This window comes from Coregonus lavaretus (assembly GCF_964263955.1).
Source record: "Coregonus lavaretus genome assembly, chromosome: 11".
NCBI lineage: Eukaryota > Metazoa > Chordata > Actinopteri > Salmoniformes > Salmonidae > Coregonus > Coregonus lavaretus.
This window is the reverse complement of record NC_139998.1, coordinates 50,490,347-50,510,160: the sequence shown is the minus strand read 5'-3', so window position 1 is coordinate 50,510,160 and position 19,814 is coordinate 50,490,347. Positions and strand designations below refer to the sequence as shown.

The 19,814-nt window shown below is 44.2% G+C and overlaps 1 protein-coding gene across 2 annotated transcripts in view; it reads right to left on the bottom strand.

The window, feature by feature from the left end:
• The window catches only part of LOC311137316 (choline transporter-like protein 5-B), a 73,406-nt gene extending 54,620 nt beyond the window's left edge, over nt 1-18,786 (bottom strand). For both annotated transcript variants that reach the window (XM_084171753.1, XM_084171752.1), the window contains exon 1: nt 18,559-18,786. In XM_084171753.1, the coding sequence (XP_084027879.1) occupies nt 18,559-18,595 (37 nt within the window). In that variant the 5' untranslated portion in view covers nt 18,596-18,786. The remainder of the gene's footprint in view (nt 1-18,558) is intronic.
• Between the last annotated feature and the right edge of the window lie 1,028 nt (nt 18,787-19,814).

Genomic DNA, 19,814 nt, shown 5'->3' with positions numbered 1-19,814 from the left:
GTGTTGTTGCCTACCCTTACCACCTGGGGGCGGCCTGTCAGGAAGTCCAGGATCCAGTTGCAGAGGGAGGTGTTTAGTCCCAGGGTCCTTAGCTTAGTGATGAGCTTTGAGGGCACTATGGTGTTGAATGCTGAGCTGTAGTCAATGAACATCATTCTCACGTAGGTGTTCCCTTTGTCCAGGTGGGAAAGGACAGTGTGGAGTGCAATAGAGATTGCATCATCTGTGGATCTGTTGGGGCGGTATGCAAATTGGAGTGGGTCTAGGGTTTCTGGGACGATGGTGTTGATGTGAGCCATGACCAGCCTTTCAAAGCACTTCATGGCTACAGACGTGAGTGCTACGGGTTGGTAGTCATTTAGGCAGATTACCTTAGTGTCCTTGGGCACAGGGACTATGGTGGTCTGCTTGAAACATATAGGTATTACAGACTCGGTCAGGGACAGGTTGAAAATGTCAGTGAAGACACTTGACAGTTGGTCAGCGCATGCTTGGAGAACACATCCTGGTAATCTGTTGACCTGTCTAAAGGTCTTACTCACATCGGCTATGGAGAGCGTGATCACACAGTCATCCAGAACAGCTGGGCTTTCATGCATGCTTCAGTGTTGCTTGCCTCGAAGCGCGCATAGAAGTCATTTAGCTCATCTGGTAGGCTCGTGTCAGTGGGCAGCTCGCGGCTGGGTCTCCATTTGTAGTCACGCTGCTTGCTAAGCGAGTACCGCTTCCTCCTGATTCGGCTCACACCGAGGCTCGAACCAAGGACATCTGCCTTGCTAGCTCACGTGACCGCCCTCCTCAAGCATCTTACCAGTCGGCGCCACACGAAAAGCTAGCGGGGGGACACTTCAGGCTGAGGAGTACGTTTCAGACATCCCCACTTGCTACATGTACACATGTGTGTTGTAGAAAGGGGCCAGATGCTGTAGTCTAGATATCGTGGCTAGTGAGGGGTTAACATGGTCATGGTTTGGCCAGGCTCAGCAAATCTCTCATGTCTTAATGTTTTCCATTTCTGTAGGAGATAAACAATAGGATTACTTCAGCCCAGCAAATTAATTATGGTGATTATAGGTACTCTCTGGGGCGTTGAGGGCGGACTGGGTATGGCATTACACATCAGGTTCAGACAGAGGCTTTGTCACTAATCCTCATACTCCAATCACATTTGCATCCTCAGTCTGCCATAGCAACAACGTTATGGGTCAATGTACACCACAGAACTGACCTGACAGCATTGACTGTGACATACTGTCCAGAACAGATTGATAGTTTACTCCAACCACATTCCAATTCCAATAATTCTGTGATTAATCAATAGATGTACTTGAAGATATAAAGACAGCTTCAACTAGACGATCTCTATGCAGGGATCCTTTCAGGGCACTGCAAATGTGACATTGTACTGAACTGAATTCTGTCATTATCATTGGTAGAACTGGATGTCCTTGGCAGAGGGCTATGAGAGGGCTTGATAAAAAGCTACAAAGGGATGCCAGACTGAATGTATTTGTGTCTGTTATAAAACATTTTTCGGGTCACAAAAACAGCAGAATATTGCTTTATTAAATACCTCTTTATTGAGATATAGGCCTATTGGGATTTTGTATGTTATTGTCCTAATATACAACATAAGCACAGTATCACAGTTTCTCCCTGCGCTTTCTCTTTCTCCCCGTTTCAATAACAAAAGTTTCTCAATACTTTGTTATATACCCTTTGTTGGCAATGACACAGGTCAAACGTTTTCTGTAAGTCTTCACAAGGTTTTCAAACACTGTTGCTGGTATTTTGGCCCATTCCTCCATGCAGATCTCCTCTAGAGCAGTGATGTTTTGGGGCTGTCGCTGGGCAACACAGACTTTCAACTCCCTCCAAAGATTTTCTATGGGGTTGAGATCTGGAGACCTTGAAATGCTTCTCCAGGACCTTGAAATGCTTCTTACGAAGCCACTCCTTTGTTGCCCGTGCGGTGTGTTTGGGATCATTGTCATGCTGAAAAGACCCAGCCACGTTTAATCTTCAATGCCCTTGCTGATGGAAGGAGGTTTTCACTCAAAATCTCACGATACATGGCCCCATTCATTCTTTCCTTTACACGGATCAGTCGTCCTGGTCCCTTTGCAGAAAAACAGCCCCAAAGCATGATGTTTCCACCCCCATGCTTCACAGTAGGTATGGTGCTCTTTGGATGCAACTCAGCATTCTTTGTCCTCCAAACAAGACGAGTTGAGTTTTTACCAAAAAGTTCTATTTTGGTTTCATCTGACCATATGACATTCTCCCAATCCTCTTCTGGATCATCCAAATGCACTCTAGCAAACTTCAGACGGGCCTGGACATGTACTAGCTTAAGCAGGGGGACACGTCTGGCACTGCAGGATTTGAGTCCCTGGCGGCGTAGTGTGTTACTGATGGTAGGCTTTGTTACTTTGGTCCCAGCTCTCTGCAGGTCATTCACTAGGACGCCCCGTGTGGTTCAGGGATTTTTGCTCACCGTTCTTGTGATCATTTTGACCCCACGGGGTGAGATCTTGCGTGGAGCCCCAGATCGAGGGAGATTATCAGTGGTCTTGTATGTCTTCCATTTCCTAATAATTGCTCCCACAGTTGATTTCTTCAAACCAAGCTGCTTACCTATTGCAGATTCAGTCTTCCCAGCCTGGTGCAGGTCTACAGTTTTGTTTCTGGTGTCCTTTGACAGCTCTTTGGTCTTGGCCATAGTGGAGTTTGGAGTGTGACTGTTTGAGGTTGTGGACAGGTGTCTTTTATACTGATAACAAGTTCAAACAGGTGCCATTAATACAGGTAACGAGTGGAGGACAGAGGAGCCTCTTAAAGAATAAGTTACAGGTCTGTGAGAGCCAGAAATCTTGCTTGTTTGTAGGTGACCAAATACTTATTTTCCACCATAATTAGCAAATAAATTCATTAAAAACATTTTTTTCTCAATTTCTCTGTCATAGTTGACGTGTACCTATGATGAAAATTACAGGCCTCTCTCATCTTTTTAAGTGGGAGAACTTGCACAATTGGTGGCTGACTAAATACTTTTTTTCCCCACTGTATATACACACACAAACACACACTGTTACGTTCCCCAGTTTCTGTGTTGTGGTTTGTGTATTTTCATGTATGTATTTCAGGAAATGGGTTCCTGAAATTCCCCAACAAGCAGCTGATTGGTCAATGAACATTGATGATTGGAGAGCTGACCCCGCGCCCTCGTCAGGACGCAGCTGTCTCCAATTACCAACTCCTTCTGAAGCTATATAAGCCCCAGTTCTGTTGCTCAGAAGGGGGGGAACCAGAATGGCTGAGAGTTATAGCATGTTGGTTGTTGCTAAGACATTTGGTATGTACTGTGTAGTTGTTGCTGTGAGAGCTGATTGTAATGTTTTGTGTCCTGAGTTAGTTTTTTTTCTCAGGTTTTGTTGTGAACCAGTTTGTGTTATTTTGTTTCATTTGTTCCCAAGGGGGGAAGGGGAAGGCACCTAGAAAGTGCTTAGGCAAGAGGCCCGCGGGCATACATTACCCGTAGAAGTTAACTGTCTATGCACACTAGGAAAGACCTGGGCGGACCATCCCTTGTATTTTGGTTAGTGCACCAGGTGGTGCTAGTTAAGTAAGTAGTGGTTAGGCAGGTAAGGTAGGAGAGGGGGCTTTGATATTTACTTTCTTTGCTTTGGTTCCATCCAGCCCCTTTTCCCCAAACTTACCGTGCGAAGGAATCAATTCCCTGTTAACGGTATTCTCTGCCTTTTGTCATCCTTACTCACACCTACAGTCCCATACCTCTTTCACAGCACGGAGAGTTGAGTTGTAGCAGGGTGTTGCGTTCCCTCTTCCGAGAGGAGTGCGTAACACACACATACACACACACACACACATATACAGTGAGGGAAAAAAGTATTTGATCCCCTGCTGATTTTGTACGTTTGCCCACTGACAAAGAAATGATCAGTCTATAATTTTAATGGTAGGTTTATTTGAACAGTGAGAGACAGAATAACAACAAAAAAATCCAGAAAAACACATGTCAAAAATGTTATAAATTGATTTGCATTTTAATGAGGGAAATAAATATTTGACCCCCTCTCAATCAGAAAAATGTCTGGCTCCCAGGTGTCTTTTATACAGGTAACGAGCTGAGATTAGGAGCACACTCTTAAAGGGAGTGCTCCTAATCTCAGCTTGTTACCTGTATAAAAGACACCTGTCCACAGAAGCAATCAATCAATCAGATTCCAAACTCTCCACCATGGCCAAGACCAAAGAGCTCTCCAAGGATGTCAAGGACAAGATTGTAGACCTACACAAGGCTGGAATGGGCTACAAGACCATCGCCAAGCAGCTTGGTGAGAAGGTGACAGCAGTTGGTGCGATTATTCGCAAATAGAAGAAACACAAAATAACTGTCAATCTCCCTCAGCCTGGGGCTCCATGCAAGATCTCACCTCGTGGAGTTGCAATGATCATGAGAATGGTGAGGAATCAGCCCAGAACTACACGGGAGGATCTTGTCAATGATCTCAAGGCAGCTGGGACCATAGTCACCAAGAAAACAATTGGTAACACACTACACCGTGAAGGACTGAAATCCTGCAGCGCCCGCAAGGTCCCCCTGCTTAAGAAAGCACATATACAGGGCCGTCTTAAGTTTGCCAATGAACATCTGAATGATTCAGAGGAGAACTGGGTGAAAGTGTTGTGGTCAGATGAGACCAAAATCGAGCTCTTTGGCATCAACTCAACTCGCCGTGTTTGGAGGAGGAGGAATGCTGCCTATGACCACAAGAACACCATCCCCACCGTCAAACATGGAGGTGGAAACATTATGCTTTGGGGTGTTTTTTTGCTAAGGGGACAGGACAACTTCACCGCATCAACGGGACGATGGACGGGGCAATGTACCATCAAATCTTGGGTGAGAACCTCCTTCCCTCAGCCAGGGCATTGAAAATGGGTCGTGGATGGGTATTCCAGCATGACAATGACCCAAAACACACGGCCAAGGCAACAAAGGAGTGGCTCAAGAAGAAGCACATTAAGGTCCTGGAGTGGCCTAGCCAGTCTCCAGACCTTAATCCCAAAGAAAATCTGTGGAGGGAGCTGAAGGTTCGAGTTGCCAAACGTCAGCCTCGAAACCTTAATGACTTGGAGAAAATCTGGAAAGAGGAGTGGGACAAAATCCCTCATGAGATGTGTGCAAACCTGGTGGCCAACTACAAGAAACGTCTGACCTGTGTGATTACCGGCAGGTAGCTTAGTGGTTAAGAGCGTTGTGCCAGTAACCGAAAGGTCGCTGGTTCTAATCCCTGAGACGACTAGGTGAAAAACTGTCGATGTGCCCTTGAGCAAGGCACTTAACCCTAATTGCTCCTGTAAGTCGCTCTGGATAAGAGCGTCTGCTAAATTACTAAAATGTAAATGTAAAAATTACCAACAAGGGTTTTTCCACCAAGTACTAAGTCATGTTTTGCAGAGGGGTCAAATACTTATTTCCCTCGTTAAAATGCAAATCAATTTATAACATTTTTGACATGCGTTTTTCTGGATTTTTTTGTTGTTATTCTGTCTCTCACTGTTCAAATAAACCTACCATTAAAATTATAGACTGATCATTTCTTTGTCAGTGGGCAAACGTACAAAATCAGCAGGGGATCAAATACTTTTTTCCCTCACTGTACACACACACAACCGGTCAAAGGTTGTAGAACACCTACTCATTCAAGGGTTTTTCTTTATTTCTACTATTTTCTACATTGTAGAATAATAGTGTAGACATCAAAACTGGCATTGGCATTCTCTCAACCAGCTTCACCTGGAATGCTTTTCCAACAGTCGTGAAGGAGTTCCCACATATGCTGAGCACTTGTTGGCTGCTTTTCCTTCATTCTGCGGTCCGACTCGTCCCAAACCATCTCAATTTGGTTGAGGTCAGGGGATTGTTGAGGCCAGGTCATCTGATGCAACACTCCATCACTCTCCTTCTTGGTAAAATAGCCCTTACACAGCCTGGAGGTGTGTTGGGTCATTGTCCTGTTGAAAAACAAATGATAGTCCCACTAAGCCCAAACCAGATGCGATGGCGTATCGCTGCAGAATGCTGTGATAGCAATGCTGGTTAAGTGTGCCTTGAATTCTAAATAAATCACAGACAGTGTCACCCCCACACCATAACACCTCCTCCTCCATGCTTTACGGTGGGAACCACACATGCAGAGATCATCCGTTCACCCACACCGTATCTCACAAAGACACGGCGGTTGGAACCAAAAATCTCCAATTTGGACTCCAAACACCAAAGGACAAATTTCCACTGGTCTAATGTCCATTGCTCGTGTTTCTTGGCCCAAGCAAGTCTCTTCTTATTATTGGTGTCCTTTAGTAGTGGTTTCTTTGCAGCAAATCGACCATGAAGGCCTGATTCACACAGTCCCCTCTGAGCAGTTGATGTTGAGATGTGTCTGTGACATTTATTTGGTCTGCAATTTCTGAGGCTGGTAAATCTAATGAACTTATCCTCTGCAGCAGAGGTAACTCTGGGTCTTCCGTTCCTTGTGCGGTCCTCATGAGAGCCAGTTTCATTATAGCGCTTGATGGTTTTGTGAATGCACTTGAAGAAACTTTCAATGTTCTTGAAATGTTCAGTATTGACTGACCTTCATGTCTTAAAGTAATGATGAACTGTCGTTTCTCTTTGCTTATTTGAGCTGTTCTTGCCATAATATGGACTTGGTCTTTTACCAAATAGGGCTATCTTCTGTATACCCCCCCTACCTTGTCACAACACAACTGATTGGCTCAAATGCATTAAGAAGGAAAGACATTTCACAAATTAACTTTTAAGAAGGCACACCTGTTAATTGAAATGCATTCCAGGTGACTACCTCATGAAGCTGGTTGAGAGAATGCCAAGAGTGTGCAAAGATGTCATCAAGGCAAAGGGTGGCTATTTGAAGAATCTTAAATATAAAATATATTTTGATTTGTATAACACTTTTTTGGTTACTACATGATTCAATATGTGTTATTTCATAGTTTTGATGTCTTCACTATTATTCTACAATGTAAAAAATAGTAAAAATAAAGAAAAACCCTTGAATGAGTAGGCGTGTCCAAACCTTTGACTGGTAGTGTATATCCGTGAAAAAGTATTTTCCCCCTTTCAGATTTTCTCTATTTTTGCATACTTTTCATACGGAATGTTATCAGATCTTCAACCAAAACCTAATATTAGATAAAGGGAACCGGAGTTTACAAATTTTGACTGCAACTTGTGCAATGACTGCAACCCAATGCTTCCTGTAGTTGTTGATCAGTCTATATACAGTATATATATGCAAAGGTAGAGAAAATTAGAAAGGGGGCAAATACTTTTTCACAGCACTGTGTGTGTGTGTGTGTGTGTGTGTCTGTATATATATATCAAAATGTTTTATTATCATTTGCTCAGAAAACATAAAAATCACCCGCGGGCCGCCAGTTGAGGAACCCTTGTCTAGGCTTTTTCTCCTTTGAGAGACAAGAACTCCAAATGTCTGGACTTATATCACAAACTCCTGAGTCCTCCCTGAGCTTAACTAGGTTCCCCAATAAATCCTCTGCCCGTGCAGGTATCAAACCCACAACTTTTATGTTACAACCAGCATGCTCCAACCAACTGAGCCCCCGGAACAACACTTGGCTGGAATATCTGGAGTAGACTCTCACTGAGTTAGTACATTAAGACATGAGTAGTATTTAAAAGCCCCCTGTTACCAGCCTTGTAAACACACCACACTGACATCCACTCCGTAGGGGAAAGAGGCAGCAGGGTACAGGGTGGGCTCCCCTAGGGGGTTTGGGTTAGCATTTCAGTGTCAGCCTCTGACAGCTAGCCTACAGCAAACAGAGAGGCAGAGTAGAGAGCGAGGCAGAGTAGAGAGCGAGGCAGAGTAGAGAGAGAGGGGCAGAGTAGAGAGAGAGGGGCAGAGTAGAGAGAGAGGGGCAGAGTAGAGAGGGGGACAGAGTAGAGAGAGAGGCAGAGTAGAGAGAGAGGGGCAGAGTAGAGAGAGGGGCAGAGTAGAGAGAGAGGGGCAGAGTAGAGAGAGAGGGGCAGAGTAGAGAGAGAGGGGCAGAGTAGAGAGAGAGGCAGAGAAGAGAGAGAGGCAGAGTAGAGAGAGAGGCAGAGTAGAGAGAGAGGCAGAGTAGAGAGAGAGGGGGCAGAGTAGAGAGAGAGGCAGAGTAGAGAGAGGGGGCAGAGTAGAGAGAGAGGCAGAGTAGAGAGAGGGGGCAGAGTAGAGAGAGAGGGGCAGAGTAGAGAGAGAGGGGCAGAGTAGAGAGAGAGGGGCAGAGTAGAGAGAGAGGGGCAGAGTAGAGAGAGAGGCAGAGTAGAGAGGCAGAGGCAGAGTAGAGAGGCAGAGTAGAGAGAGAGGCAGAGTAGAGAGATGGGGGCAGAGTAGAGAGAGGGAGAGAGAGAGAGAGAGGTAGAGAGAGAGAGAGAGAAGGGCAGAGTAGAGAGAGAGGCAGAGTAGAGGGGCAGAGTAGAGAGAGAGGCAGAGTAGAGGGGCAGAGTAGAGAGAGAGGGGCAGATTAGAGAGAGAGGGGCAGAGTAGAGAGAGAGGGGCAGATTAGAGAGAGAGGGGCAGAGTAGAGAGAGAGGGGCAGAGTAGAGAGAGAGAGGCAGAGTAGAGAGGGGGGCAGAGTAGAGAGGGGGGCAGTGTAGAGAGAGGGGCAGAGTAGAGAGAGAGAGAGAGAGAGAGAGGTAGAGAGAGGGGCAGAGTAGAGTAGAGTAGAGAGAGAGAGGCTGAGTGGAGTAGAGAGAGAGGCAGAGTAGAGAGAGAGGGCCAGAGTGTAGAGAGAGAGGGGCAGAGTTGAGAGAGAGGGGCATAGTAGAGAGAGAGGGGCAGAGTAGAGAGAGAGGCAGAGTAGAGAAAGGGGGGCAGAGTAGAGAGAGAGAGGCAGAGTAGAGAGAGGGGGGCAGAGTAGAGAGAGGCAGAGTAGAGAGGGGGGCAGAGTAGAGAGAGAGGCAGAGTAGAGAGAGAGGGGCAGAGTAGAGAGAGAGGGGCAGAGTAGAGAGAGAGGGGCAGAGTAGAGAGAGAGGGGCAGAGTAGAGAGAGAGGGGCAGAGTAGAGAGAGAGGCAGAGTAGAGAGAGAGAGGCAGAGTAGAGAGAGAGGCAGAGTAGAGAGAGGGGCAGAGTAGAGAGAGAGGGGCAGAGTAGAGAGAGAGGGGCAGAGTAGAGAGAGAGGGGCAGAGTAGAGAGAGAGAGGCAGAGTAGAGAGAGAGGCAGAGTAGAGAGAGGGGCAGAGTAGAGAGAGGGGCAGAGTAGAGAGAGAGGGGCAGAGTAGAGAGAGAGAGGCAGAGTAGAGAGAGAGGCAGAGTAGAGAGAGGGGCAGAGTAGAGAGAGAGGGGCAGAGTAGAGAGAGAGGGGCAGAGTAGAGAGAGAGGGGCAGAGTAGAGAGAGAGAGGCAGAGTAGAGAGAGAGGGGCAGAGTAGAGAGAGAGAGGCAGAGTAGAGAGAGAGGCAGAGAGAGGGAGAGGTAGGGAGAGAGGGGCAGAGTAGAGTAGAGTAGAGAGAGGAGCAGAGTAGAGAGAGGGAGAGGTAGATAGAGGGGCAGAGTAGAGAGAGGGAGAGGTAGATAGAGGGGCAGAGTAGAGAGAGGGAGAGGTAGATAGAGGGGCAGAGTAGAGAGAGAGAGAGAGAGAGGCTGAGTGGAGTAGAGAGAGAGGTTGAGTAGGGAGATAGGCAGAGTAGAGAGAGAGAGAGAGAGAGAGAGAGAGAGGGCGGGGCAGAGTAGAGAGAAAGCCCTTAAATTGAAATTGAGAGGTAGCGAGAGAGGAGAGAGAGAGAGAGAGAGAGAGAGAGAGAGGAGAGAGAGAGAGAGAGAGAGAGAGAGAGAGAGAGAGAGAGAGAGAGAGAGAGAGAGAGAGAGAGAGAGAGAGTGAGATGAGAGGGAGAGAGAGAGAGAGAAAACCCTTAAATTGAATTGAATGCAGTGCTATCTGGCCCTAAATCGACAGTACACAGTGCTAACTATTTGACCATGGTTACTGATCAAAACCTTAGAAAAACCTTGACAAAATACAGGCTCAGTGAGCACAGCCTTACCATTGAGAAGGGTAGACACAGGACAACCTGGCTCCTGTAGAGGAAAGGCTGTGCAACCACTGTACCACAGCAGAACCTGAGACAGAGCTGCATTTCCTGACAAAATGTCAAAAATATAAAACAATTAGTGTGTAATTTCCCCAAATTTGAAGGACATCTCTGATGAGAATAGGCTGTTAGTCCTGTTGGGGGAGGACGCAGAGAGCTGTGGGTTGGCAGCGCACTACATTGCAGCCTACCATAAGATGAGGGACAGTGTCTGACAGACCAACCAACCTGCACATGTCCTCTATATTGTTATTGTTCAATGGTTATTTTGACACTTGGTTATTGTTGTTACTGTTGTCCCATTGACAATATTGATTATTATTATTTTAATTATGTTAATAGTGTAAATATCCAAAGTAAGCTTTGGCAATATGTACATTGTTACGTCATGCCAATAAAGCAAATTGAATTGAATTGAGAGAGCGAGAGAAAGAGGTGTCATCTGCCTTTGGCCTAAAGAGCAGGAACCTGGACTTCACCAAAGAAATCGGAAATACAGACATTGTAAGTCGCTCTGGATAAGAGCGTCTGCTAAATGACGAAAATGTAATGTAAATGTACAAGAAACATGGTATAGAGGAGACGGACCCACTGGTTGCCCTCTAGGTTACAGAGAGCTGGTAGTCCCATCCACCAAACAACCAGGTGTGAAACAGCGAAGGGACTCAGTGGGTATGCTAATTTTTTATAGAGCAGACCTAACTCACTCAATTAAATTAATCAAAACTGGAACATTTTACATTTGGCTAGAAATTCAAAAGGAAATGAACTCAACAGAGAAAAATGTCCTCCTGTGTGCTACCTATCCCCCCACTAGAATCCCCATACTTTAACGATGACAGCTTCTCCATCCTGGAGGGGGAAATTAATCATTTCCAGACCCAGGGACATGTACTAGTCTGTGGCAAACTAAATGCCAGAACTGGACAAGAACCTGACACCCTCAGCACACAGGGGGACAAACACCTACCTGGAGGTGACAGCATTCCCTCCCCCATATGCCCCCCTAGGCACAACTACGACAACATAACCAACAAAAAACGGGTCACAACTCCTGCAGCTCTGTCGCACACTGGGTATGTACATAGTCAATGGTAGGCTTCGAGGGGACTCCTATGGTAGGTACACCTATAGCTCATCTCTTGGCAGTAGTACTGTAGACTACTTTATCACTGACCTCAACCCAGAGTCTCTCAGAGCGTTCACAGTCAGCCCACTGACACCACTGTCAGACCACAGCAAAATCACAGTCTACTTAAACAGAGCAATACTCAATCATGAGGCATCAAAGCCAAAGGAACTGAATAAAATTAAGAAATGCTATAGATGGAAGGAAAGTAGTGTCGAAACCTACCAAAAAAAAATTAGGCAACAACAAATTCAATCCCTTTTAGACAACTTCCTGGACAAAACGTTCCCCTGCAATAGTGAAGGTGTAAACTTGGCAGTAGAAAACCTAAACAGTATATTTGACCTCTCAGCTTCCAGATCAAATCTAAAAATCGCTAAAAGAAAACCAAAGAAAAGTAACAACATTGACAAATGGTTTGATGAAGAATGCAAAAACCTAAGAAAGAAATTGAGAAACCTATCCAACCAAAAACATAGAGACCCAGAAAACCTGAGTCTACGCCTTAACTACGGTGAATCACTAAAACAATACAGAAATACACTACAGAAAAAGAAGGAACAGCATGTCAGAAATCAGCTCAATGTAATTGAAGAATCCATATACTCTAACCACTTATGGGAAAATTGGAAAACAATAAACAAACAACAACACGAAGAGCTATCTATCCAAAATTGAGATGTATGGGTAAACCACTTCACCAATCTTTTTTGGCCCTATAACAAACAACAAACAGCAAAAAAATATACATAATCAAATGCAAATCTTAGAATCAACGATTAAAGACTACCAGAACCCACTGGATTCTCCAATTATATTGAATGAACTACAGGACAAAATACAAACCCTCCAACCCAAAAAGGCCTGTGGTGTTGATGGTATCCTCAATGAAATGATAAAATATACAGACCACAAATTCCAATTGGCTATACTTAAACTCTTTAACATCATCTCTCAGCTCTGGCATCTTCCCCAATATTTGGAACCAAGGACTGATCACCCCAATCCACAAAAGTGGAGACAGATTTGACCCCAATAACTACCGTGGGATATGCGTCAACAGCAACCTTGGGAAAATCCTCTGCATTATCATTAACAGCAGACTAGTTCATTTCCTCAGTGAAAACAATGTACTGAGCAAATGTCAAATTGTATTTTTGCCAAATTACTGTACGACAGACCACGTATTCACCCTGCACACCCTAATTGACAAACAAACAAAACAAAACAAAGGCAAAGTCTTCTCATGCTTAGTTGATTTCAAAAAAAGCTTTTGACTCAATTTGGCATAAAGGTATGCCATACAAATTGATGGAAAGTGGGGTTGGGGGAAAAACATACGACATTATAAATCCATATACACAAACAACAAGTGTGCGGTTAAAATTGGCAAAAAACACACACATTTCTTTCCACAGGGCCGTGGGGTGAGACAGGGATGCAGTTTAAGCCCCACCCTCTTCAACATATATATCAACGAATTGGCGAGGGCACTAGAACAGTCTGCAGCACCCGGCCTCACCCTACTAGAATCTGAAGTCAAATGTCTAATGTTTGCTGATGATCTGGTGCTTCTGTCACCAACCAAGGAGGGCCTACAGCAGCACCTAGATCTTCTGCACAGATTCTGTCAGACCAGGGCCCTGACAGTAAATCTCAGTAAGACAAAAATAATGGTGTTCCAAAAAAGGTCCAGTTGCCAGGACCACAAACACAAATTCCATCTAGACACTGTTGCCCTAGAGCACACAAAAAACGATACATACCTCGGCCTAAACATCAGCCCCACAGGTAACTTCCACAAAGCTGTGAACGATCTGAGAGACAAGGCAAGAAGGGCCTTCTATGCCATCAAAAGGAACATATAATTCGACATACCAATTAGGATCTGGCTAAAAATACTTGAATCAGTTATAGAACCCATTGCCCTTTATGGTTGTGAGGTCTGGGGTCCGATCACCAACCAATAATTCACAAAATGGGACAAACACCAAATTGAGACTCCGCATGCCGAATTCTGCAAAAATATCCTCAGTGTACAACGAAAAACACCAAATAATGCATGCAGAGCAGAATTAGGCCGATACCCGCTAATTATCAAAATCCAGAAAAGAGCTGTTAAATTCTATAACCACTTAAAAGGAAGTGATTCCAAAACCTTCCATAACAAAGCCATCACCTACAGAGAGATGAACTTGGAGAAGAGTCCCCTAAGCAAGCTGGTCCTGGGGCTCTGTTCACAAACAGACCCCACAGAGCCCCAGGACAACAACACAATTAGACCCAACCAAATCATGAGAAAACAAAAAGAGAATTACTTGACACATTGGAAAGAATTAACAAAAAAACTGAGCAAACTAGAATGCTATTTGGCTCTAAACAGAGAGTACACAGTGGCAGAACACCTGACCACTGTGACTGACCCAAACTTAAGGAAAGCTTTGACTATGTACAGACTCAGTGAGCATAGCCTTGCTATTGAGAAAGGCCGCCGTAAGCAGACCTGGCTCTCAAGAGAAGACAGGCTATGTGCACACTGCCCACAAAATGAGGTGGAAACTGAGCTGCACTTCCTAACCTCCTGCCAAATGTATGACCATATTAGAGACACATATTTCCCTCAGATTACACAGATCCACAAAGAATTTGAAAACAAACCAAATTTTGATAAACTCCCGTATCTACTGTGTGAAATACCACAGTGTGCCATCACAGCAGCAAGATTTGTGACCTGTTGCCACAAGAAAAGGGCAACCAGTGAAGAACAAACACCATTGTAAATACAATCCATATTTATGTTGATTTATTTTCCTATTTGTACTTTAACTATTTGCACATTGTTACAACACTGTATATATACACATAATATGACATTTGAAATGTCTTTATTCTTTTGGAACTTCTGAGTGTAATGTTTACTGTTAATATTTATTGTTAATTTCATTTTTGTTTACTATCTACTTCACTTGCTTTGGCAATGTTAACATATGTTTCCCATGCCAATAAAGCAAATTGAATTGAGAGAGAGAGAGGGAGGCAGAATAGAGAGAGGCAGAAGAGAGAGAGAGAGAGAGAGAGAGAGAGAGAGAGAGAGAGAGAGAGAGAGAGAGAGAGAGAGAGAGAGAGAGAGAGAGAGAGAGAGAGAGAGAGAGAGAGAGAGAGAGAGAGAGAGAGAGAGAGAGAGAGAGAGAGAGTAGAGAGAGAGAGAGAGAGAGAGAGAGAGAGACGAGAGAGAGAGAGAAGAGAGAGAGAGAGAGAGAGGTAGGAGAGAGAGAGAGAGAGAGGAGAGAGAGAGAGAGAGAGAGAGAGAGAGAGAGCAGTGTTTGGGGGATTGTGACCTTGGCTACTTGTGTGATGAAGCAGGGTGTGATGGGAGGGAAATGCAGCTAGGCCCCCAGGCATGTCAGTAGCAGCCCTGTGTTCCTGTGAAATTAGTCTCTCATGCTGGATCAGTGACAGGCTCAACAGGCTTTGGTTTGGGTTTATATGGATTTGAAGGTTGAGTCGCGGGAATGACGCCTGTTTATTAATCTCCGTCTTGTGTAATGTGTAGGTTCGGGGAGAGGCACCACAGCTTAAATACTTAGCTACACACACACACAATGTTTATTTATTGTCATTCACACACTAAATATTGCATTTCAGACTGCACCCTCTCCCTAATACAGTGGCGCTTCAATGTCGAGCACGACAATTCTCTAATGCGACTCCGTTGCCAATTTGTCTGAGGTTGCATGGGGTGTTACAGGACCCAAAGCAATCAGACTTACTTGACTTCACTGATTAAGTGACAGTAAGAATTGGTTTTGGGACCTTGAGGGAGGATCAGCCTCTTAATGTGGTCAATGTCAATAAGAACACTGGGGTGCTTATCCTCAGGAGAAAGGATTCTCATAAGCTTATGCCTCTACCACTCTCTCTTTCTCATCTCAGTCATTTTGTAATTCAGATCAGCATGGAGTTGGCTGAGAAACCGGTGCAACGCAGCACATCCCTGAGGTGTTATGCAAGGCCCTCACCTCTGCAGCCCCACATACAGAATAAATAACACAGGGAGCAGCAATAGTTGACTTTCATCTCAGGATAATGATCCATCTGTGTGGAATCTGTTGATAGACATGAATCATTCAATACAGTGTGTTACTCTCAATGAAAGTCCTCATCACCAACCTCACAGTAGCAGAGACTCAGCGAAAGACAAAGACCTGAAGCTGTTTTCTATGTGTGCTGTAACTGCAGCTGTCTCACTCACTATACACAGTTTGTCTTTGGGTTGTGTTTAATAAATCATTGTCCGTTTTAACCAATCAGCATCCAGGATTAGATTAGACACACTTGTTGTATAATGTCAGTTAGCCCACCAGCCCAACACAGAAAGGGACTGTATTCATGCTGCAAATTGGATATCCAAGGCCTCTGTGCATAGCGTCACCTGTAACAAGGAGACATAGCTGGACATTTAGAGCCAACTCTGCTCAATTTGCACAGGGTCTACAAATGGCAGTGCATGTTTGCCTGTCGCGATACAAAGCGAGTTTGTGGAAGTATTTACTGACTCAAGCCTGCCATTACTGTGAATACCTTTCTGTAGTCTCTAAAAACATCAGAGAACCGTGATATCCTACTGTAGTAGCCAGAGAAAAGCACTGCGGCATTTCACAGGGGAAGAACATAACCTCATTCAAAAGAATGAGTAGGAGCATCATAAAAAGTAAATGAAAGTGTGTAGGAGTACCACACAGTGATCATCAGTCTTCATGTTACGTGTGGTAGCAGAGGCACCTAAAAGCCATTCATGGCACCCATTCCTGTGTGAAGGGATGAGGCATCGGAACTACGACAGCAGTAGTTTATAAGGAGATGTGAGGAGAGGAGAGTCTTTGAAAAAAAGTTTTCTTAGCTCTTTGTCAGCCTCTGCGAAAAGTCTGCATTGCCTGGGTGTGATAATGCCACGCTCAGGCAATCTGACAATGTGAGAAATGTGTTAATTACCAAGGTGACCAGCTCAACACTTTTGTTGCTGAACGCGACTCGATCTAAACAGTCACTTACGAACTTGTTAGAGAGTGATTATGAAGTATTTTCTACCTTTATGAATGACTGAACATCATAAAAGGTATATTCAAGATGCATTAGTGAGTAAAGTATTGGCTGTGGATCCATTATAATAGGTTGAGGATGAATAAAGGGACGGTCTATGACTGTGCAAATGTATGATTTAACATTTTGATTTGTCTGTGAAAATGCACTAGAAGTGTGAATGTTGGTGTGTGATGGAACGTGCACAAATTGAGCATGTCTGCAAGTGTGTATTGAATCAATGTGTATTGGTGCTTAATTGACTAGTGTGCATGTGTGTGTGTGTGTGTTACCATTGTCACGCATTTCCATTTGCTAGAGAGGCAGGTTGGCGAGGACGATGGAGTTTTTGCCCCTAGCATCCCTCTCTGCCTGACAGCCCTGCCCTGAGCTGCCCGTGAAAGGCCATTTGGACAGGCTGGCTGACTGAGCAACAGCACCAGAGAGGCCACATGGACAGAGCAGCTGACCTGAACATGGGGAGTCAGCACAACTCCATCCCATGCTTCACTGGCTAAGTCTCCAACTGCCCAGGCTGCATTTAAAGAGGCAAGGCCTTGTTTCATTTTCAGATGGAGGAGCGTAAGATTATCCCAAATCTTTTGACAATAACACCAAAATGTTGCATTGGCACCAGCATGATCAGCTCACGTGTACCATAAGCATGCACTATTCGTTATACATGCTGAAACATAATGAAGTTCAGAACATAATGTTGTACTGTACAGCTTTCTCTGCTTCACCACAATGTTAAAGTGTGGGCTGAATCCTGAGTGGGCAGTTGGAGGTCTCAAGAGATGGCAGCGAGAGTCTATTTCGCTGCAGCCAATCCTCACCTCCAGCTGACAGGCTACAAACATGATTGGCAGGGGCCTGGAGTCATGGGAACTGAGTGAAACACAGGGTCAGTGTGTAGGGAGAGATGAGAGACACTGCAGCTTTCCCATGAAGTCATACTGAGTAGACTGACTATGTCACTCACTGACAATTCTATATACCTCTGCCAGTTGTCACAGACAGAATTTTAAACATACATAAAGACACCCATGGATTGGGCTGGCTGAATTACTGGTCTTGTGACTAATTCACAAATAATATGGATGGCTTGACCCTAATTATAATGATTGATCATGTACAGAAATGATTGATTATAATGAGGGTCGTCCTCCTATGATCATGAATGTAAAACCATTACTTACAAGATGCCATGACATGTACTGTCTATAATAACAACAGACAAGAGTCAAAAAGCCCTTGGTGTATTGACTATTATACTGTAATTACATAAGCAATAGCTATGTATCAGTGCTCCTTTGTCTGACAATCTGTGGTAAACTGTGTTATTACGGTGTTACTGCTTATGAAAGCTGTAGTTTCACACTTGAAACACTATAGTAATGTGGTTTCTATGGCATCTGGCACGAGTCCCGGATTTTCATAGACAACCTAACAAAGAGGACCAGCTAATCTTCCCAGAGATTGAATATCTATATGCCTATTATTCGGGAAAACTCTCACTTTGGGACAAAGGGAAAAATCTATTGTCTTTTACATTGTTTGCCTTGTATTTGCCAAATAACAATGGACATTGTTTATGAGTATTGTTGTTCGTCTTTCAGATGCAATTCACTATGTTTTTCTTCATCAAAATAATACCTTTAAGTCTGGCATATGTTGTCAAGGGTTGGGGAAATGGAAACAGTCTTCATCATTTGCATTAGGCTATAATATGTGTTAATATTGTAACATTATCATTTTGTACCAATACGGTTAGCTATGTACACTACAAAAAAAAAAATGCGGAGTTCCATAGCAAACTGTAATTGAAGTGTTTCACTTGTGTTGTGTAACATTTCATTATTCGAGTGAGTGAAACAATAGCTTGCCATTATTATATCCAGTAGCCTACTTTCAAATAAAAATATTGTCGCTAAGCAATATCTATTTTGGTAGGCTCCATTCATGATTAATTATCGGCATCCAGTTTTGCAACAAAGTAGCGCTTTCTATGAACGGTACATTGACAAAACATTGTTACATTGTATCTTGCTTCAATGTTACATTTTGTACATCAGCGCTAGCGCGAGAACCCCCCAATAACGAAAGTCAGAATAGCGTTTGAAGCAAATCGTTGTAGGCTACCCTTTGTTGTCTTGAAGAAAGAACTTGAGGTTACCGACGTTAAACAAAGACGAATGTGGCGACTCACCATAGTATGAAGGAGGAATGTCTGTCTTTCTAGCCATTGCACCTCAGACAGGAGATTCTGCACCGTCTTTGTTTTTGAGATGGCATATGAGGCTTGAGATGTGAATACAGCGTTTTAATGGCTCAGTCTACGTAAATACAATACATCGAGTCCTTGGTTTGTGCTGTCTCCGCCACGCAGCTGACCGTCAGCCGTGTTTACAGCACGAGAAAGCGTCATCAACTGTGTGATTAAAACACTTAAAGGAGACGCACACAGACACCAGGGCTGATGGCAATAAAAATGTTTTAAATGAATCTCGATGTAGACCTGATTCACACTTGACACAGAGTGACAATCATCTATATTGTGAATGTATTAGTAAAATTGGAAAGCAATACGGTCACACCATAGTTGTCACACTTTATTTGGATAGTCTGGATAGTACATCTGTAGTCTAAGTCTCTAAGGCACTGCATCGCAGTGCTAGCTGTGCCACTAGAGATCCTGGTTCGAATCCAGGCTCTGTCGTAGCCGGCCGCGACCGGGAGACCCATGGGGCGGCGCACAATTGTCGTCCAGGGTAGAGCATGGCGTTTGCAACGGCAGGGTTGTGGGTTCGATTCCCAAGGGGAGCCAGTATGAAAAATAAACTAACTGTAAGTCGCTCTTTACAGTCTGCTAAATGACGTAAATGTAGATGCTCTACAGATAGTCATACTATCAACAAACATGCTAAGGTTAGGATCAGAATAAGGGTTAGGATTAGTAGATAGTTGAAATGTTACTGATAGTCTGTAGAGTGTCTACAGATGGAATATCCAAATAAAGTGCTACCCATTTTTTTAAATGTCACATTACACTATCATAAGAGGTATATATTAACACTTAAAAAAGTATCCTTCCTTCAATGGAATCTATAGTAGGCTGACTCAGCAGTGGAGGCTGCTGAGGGGGACGGCTCATAATAATGTCTGGAACGGAGCAAATGGAATGGCATCAAACACATGGAAACCACGTGTTTGATGTATTTGATACCATTCCACCGATTCTGCTCCAGCCATTACCAAGAGCCCGTCCTCCCCAATTAAGGTGCCACCAGCCTCCTGTGGCTGACTGATTTAGGAGGTCTATATCCAGTCGGTTCTATTGCTAATATCCACCAGAAGTTACAATGAATGGTTTAATAGCCTATCCAGTGTTTCCTCTCTCCTAAATCAGTCAGCCACAGGAGGTTGGTGGCACCTTAATTGGGGAGGACAGGCTGATGGTAATGG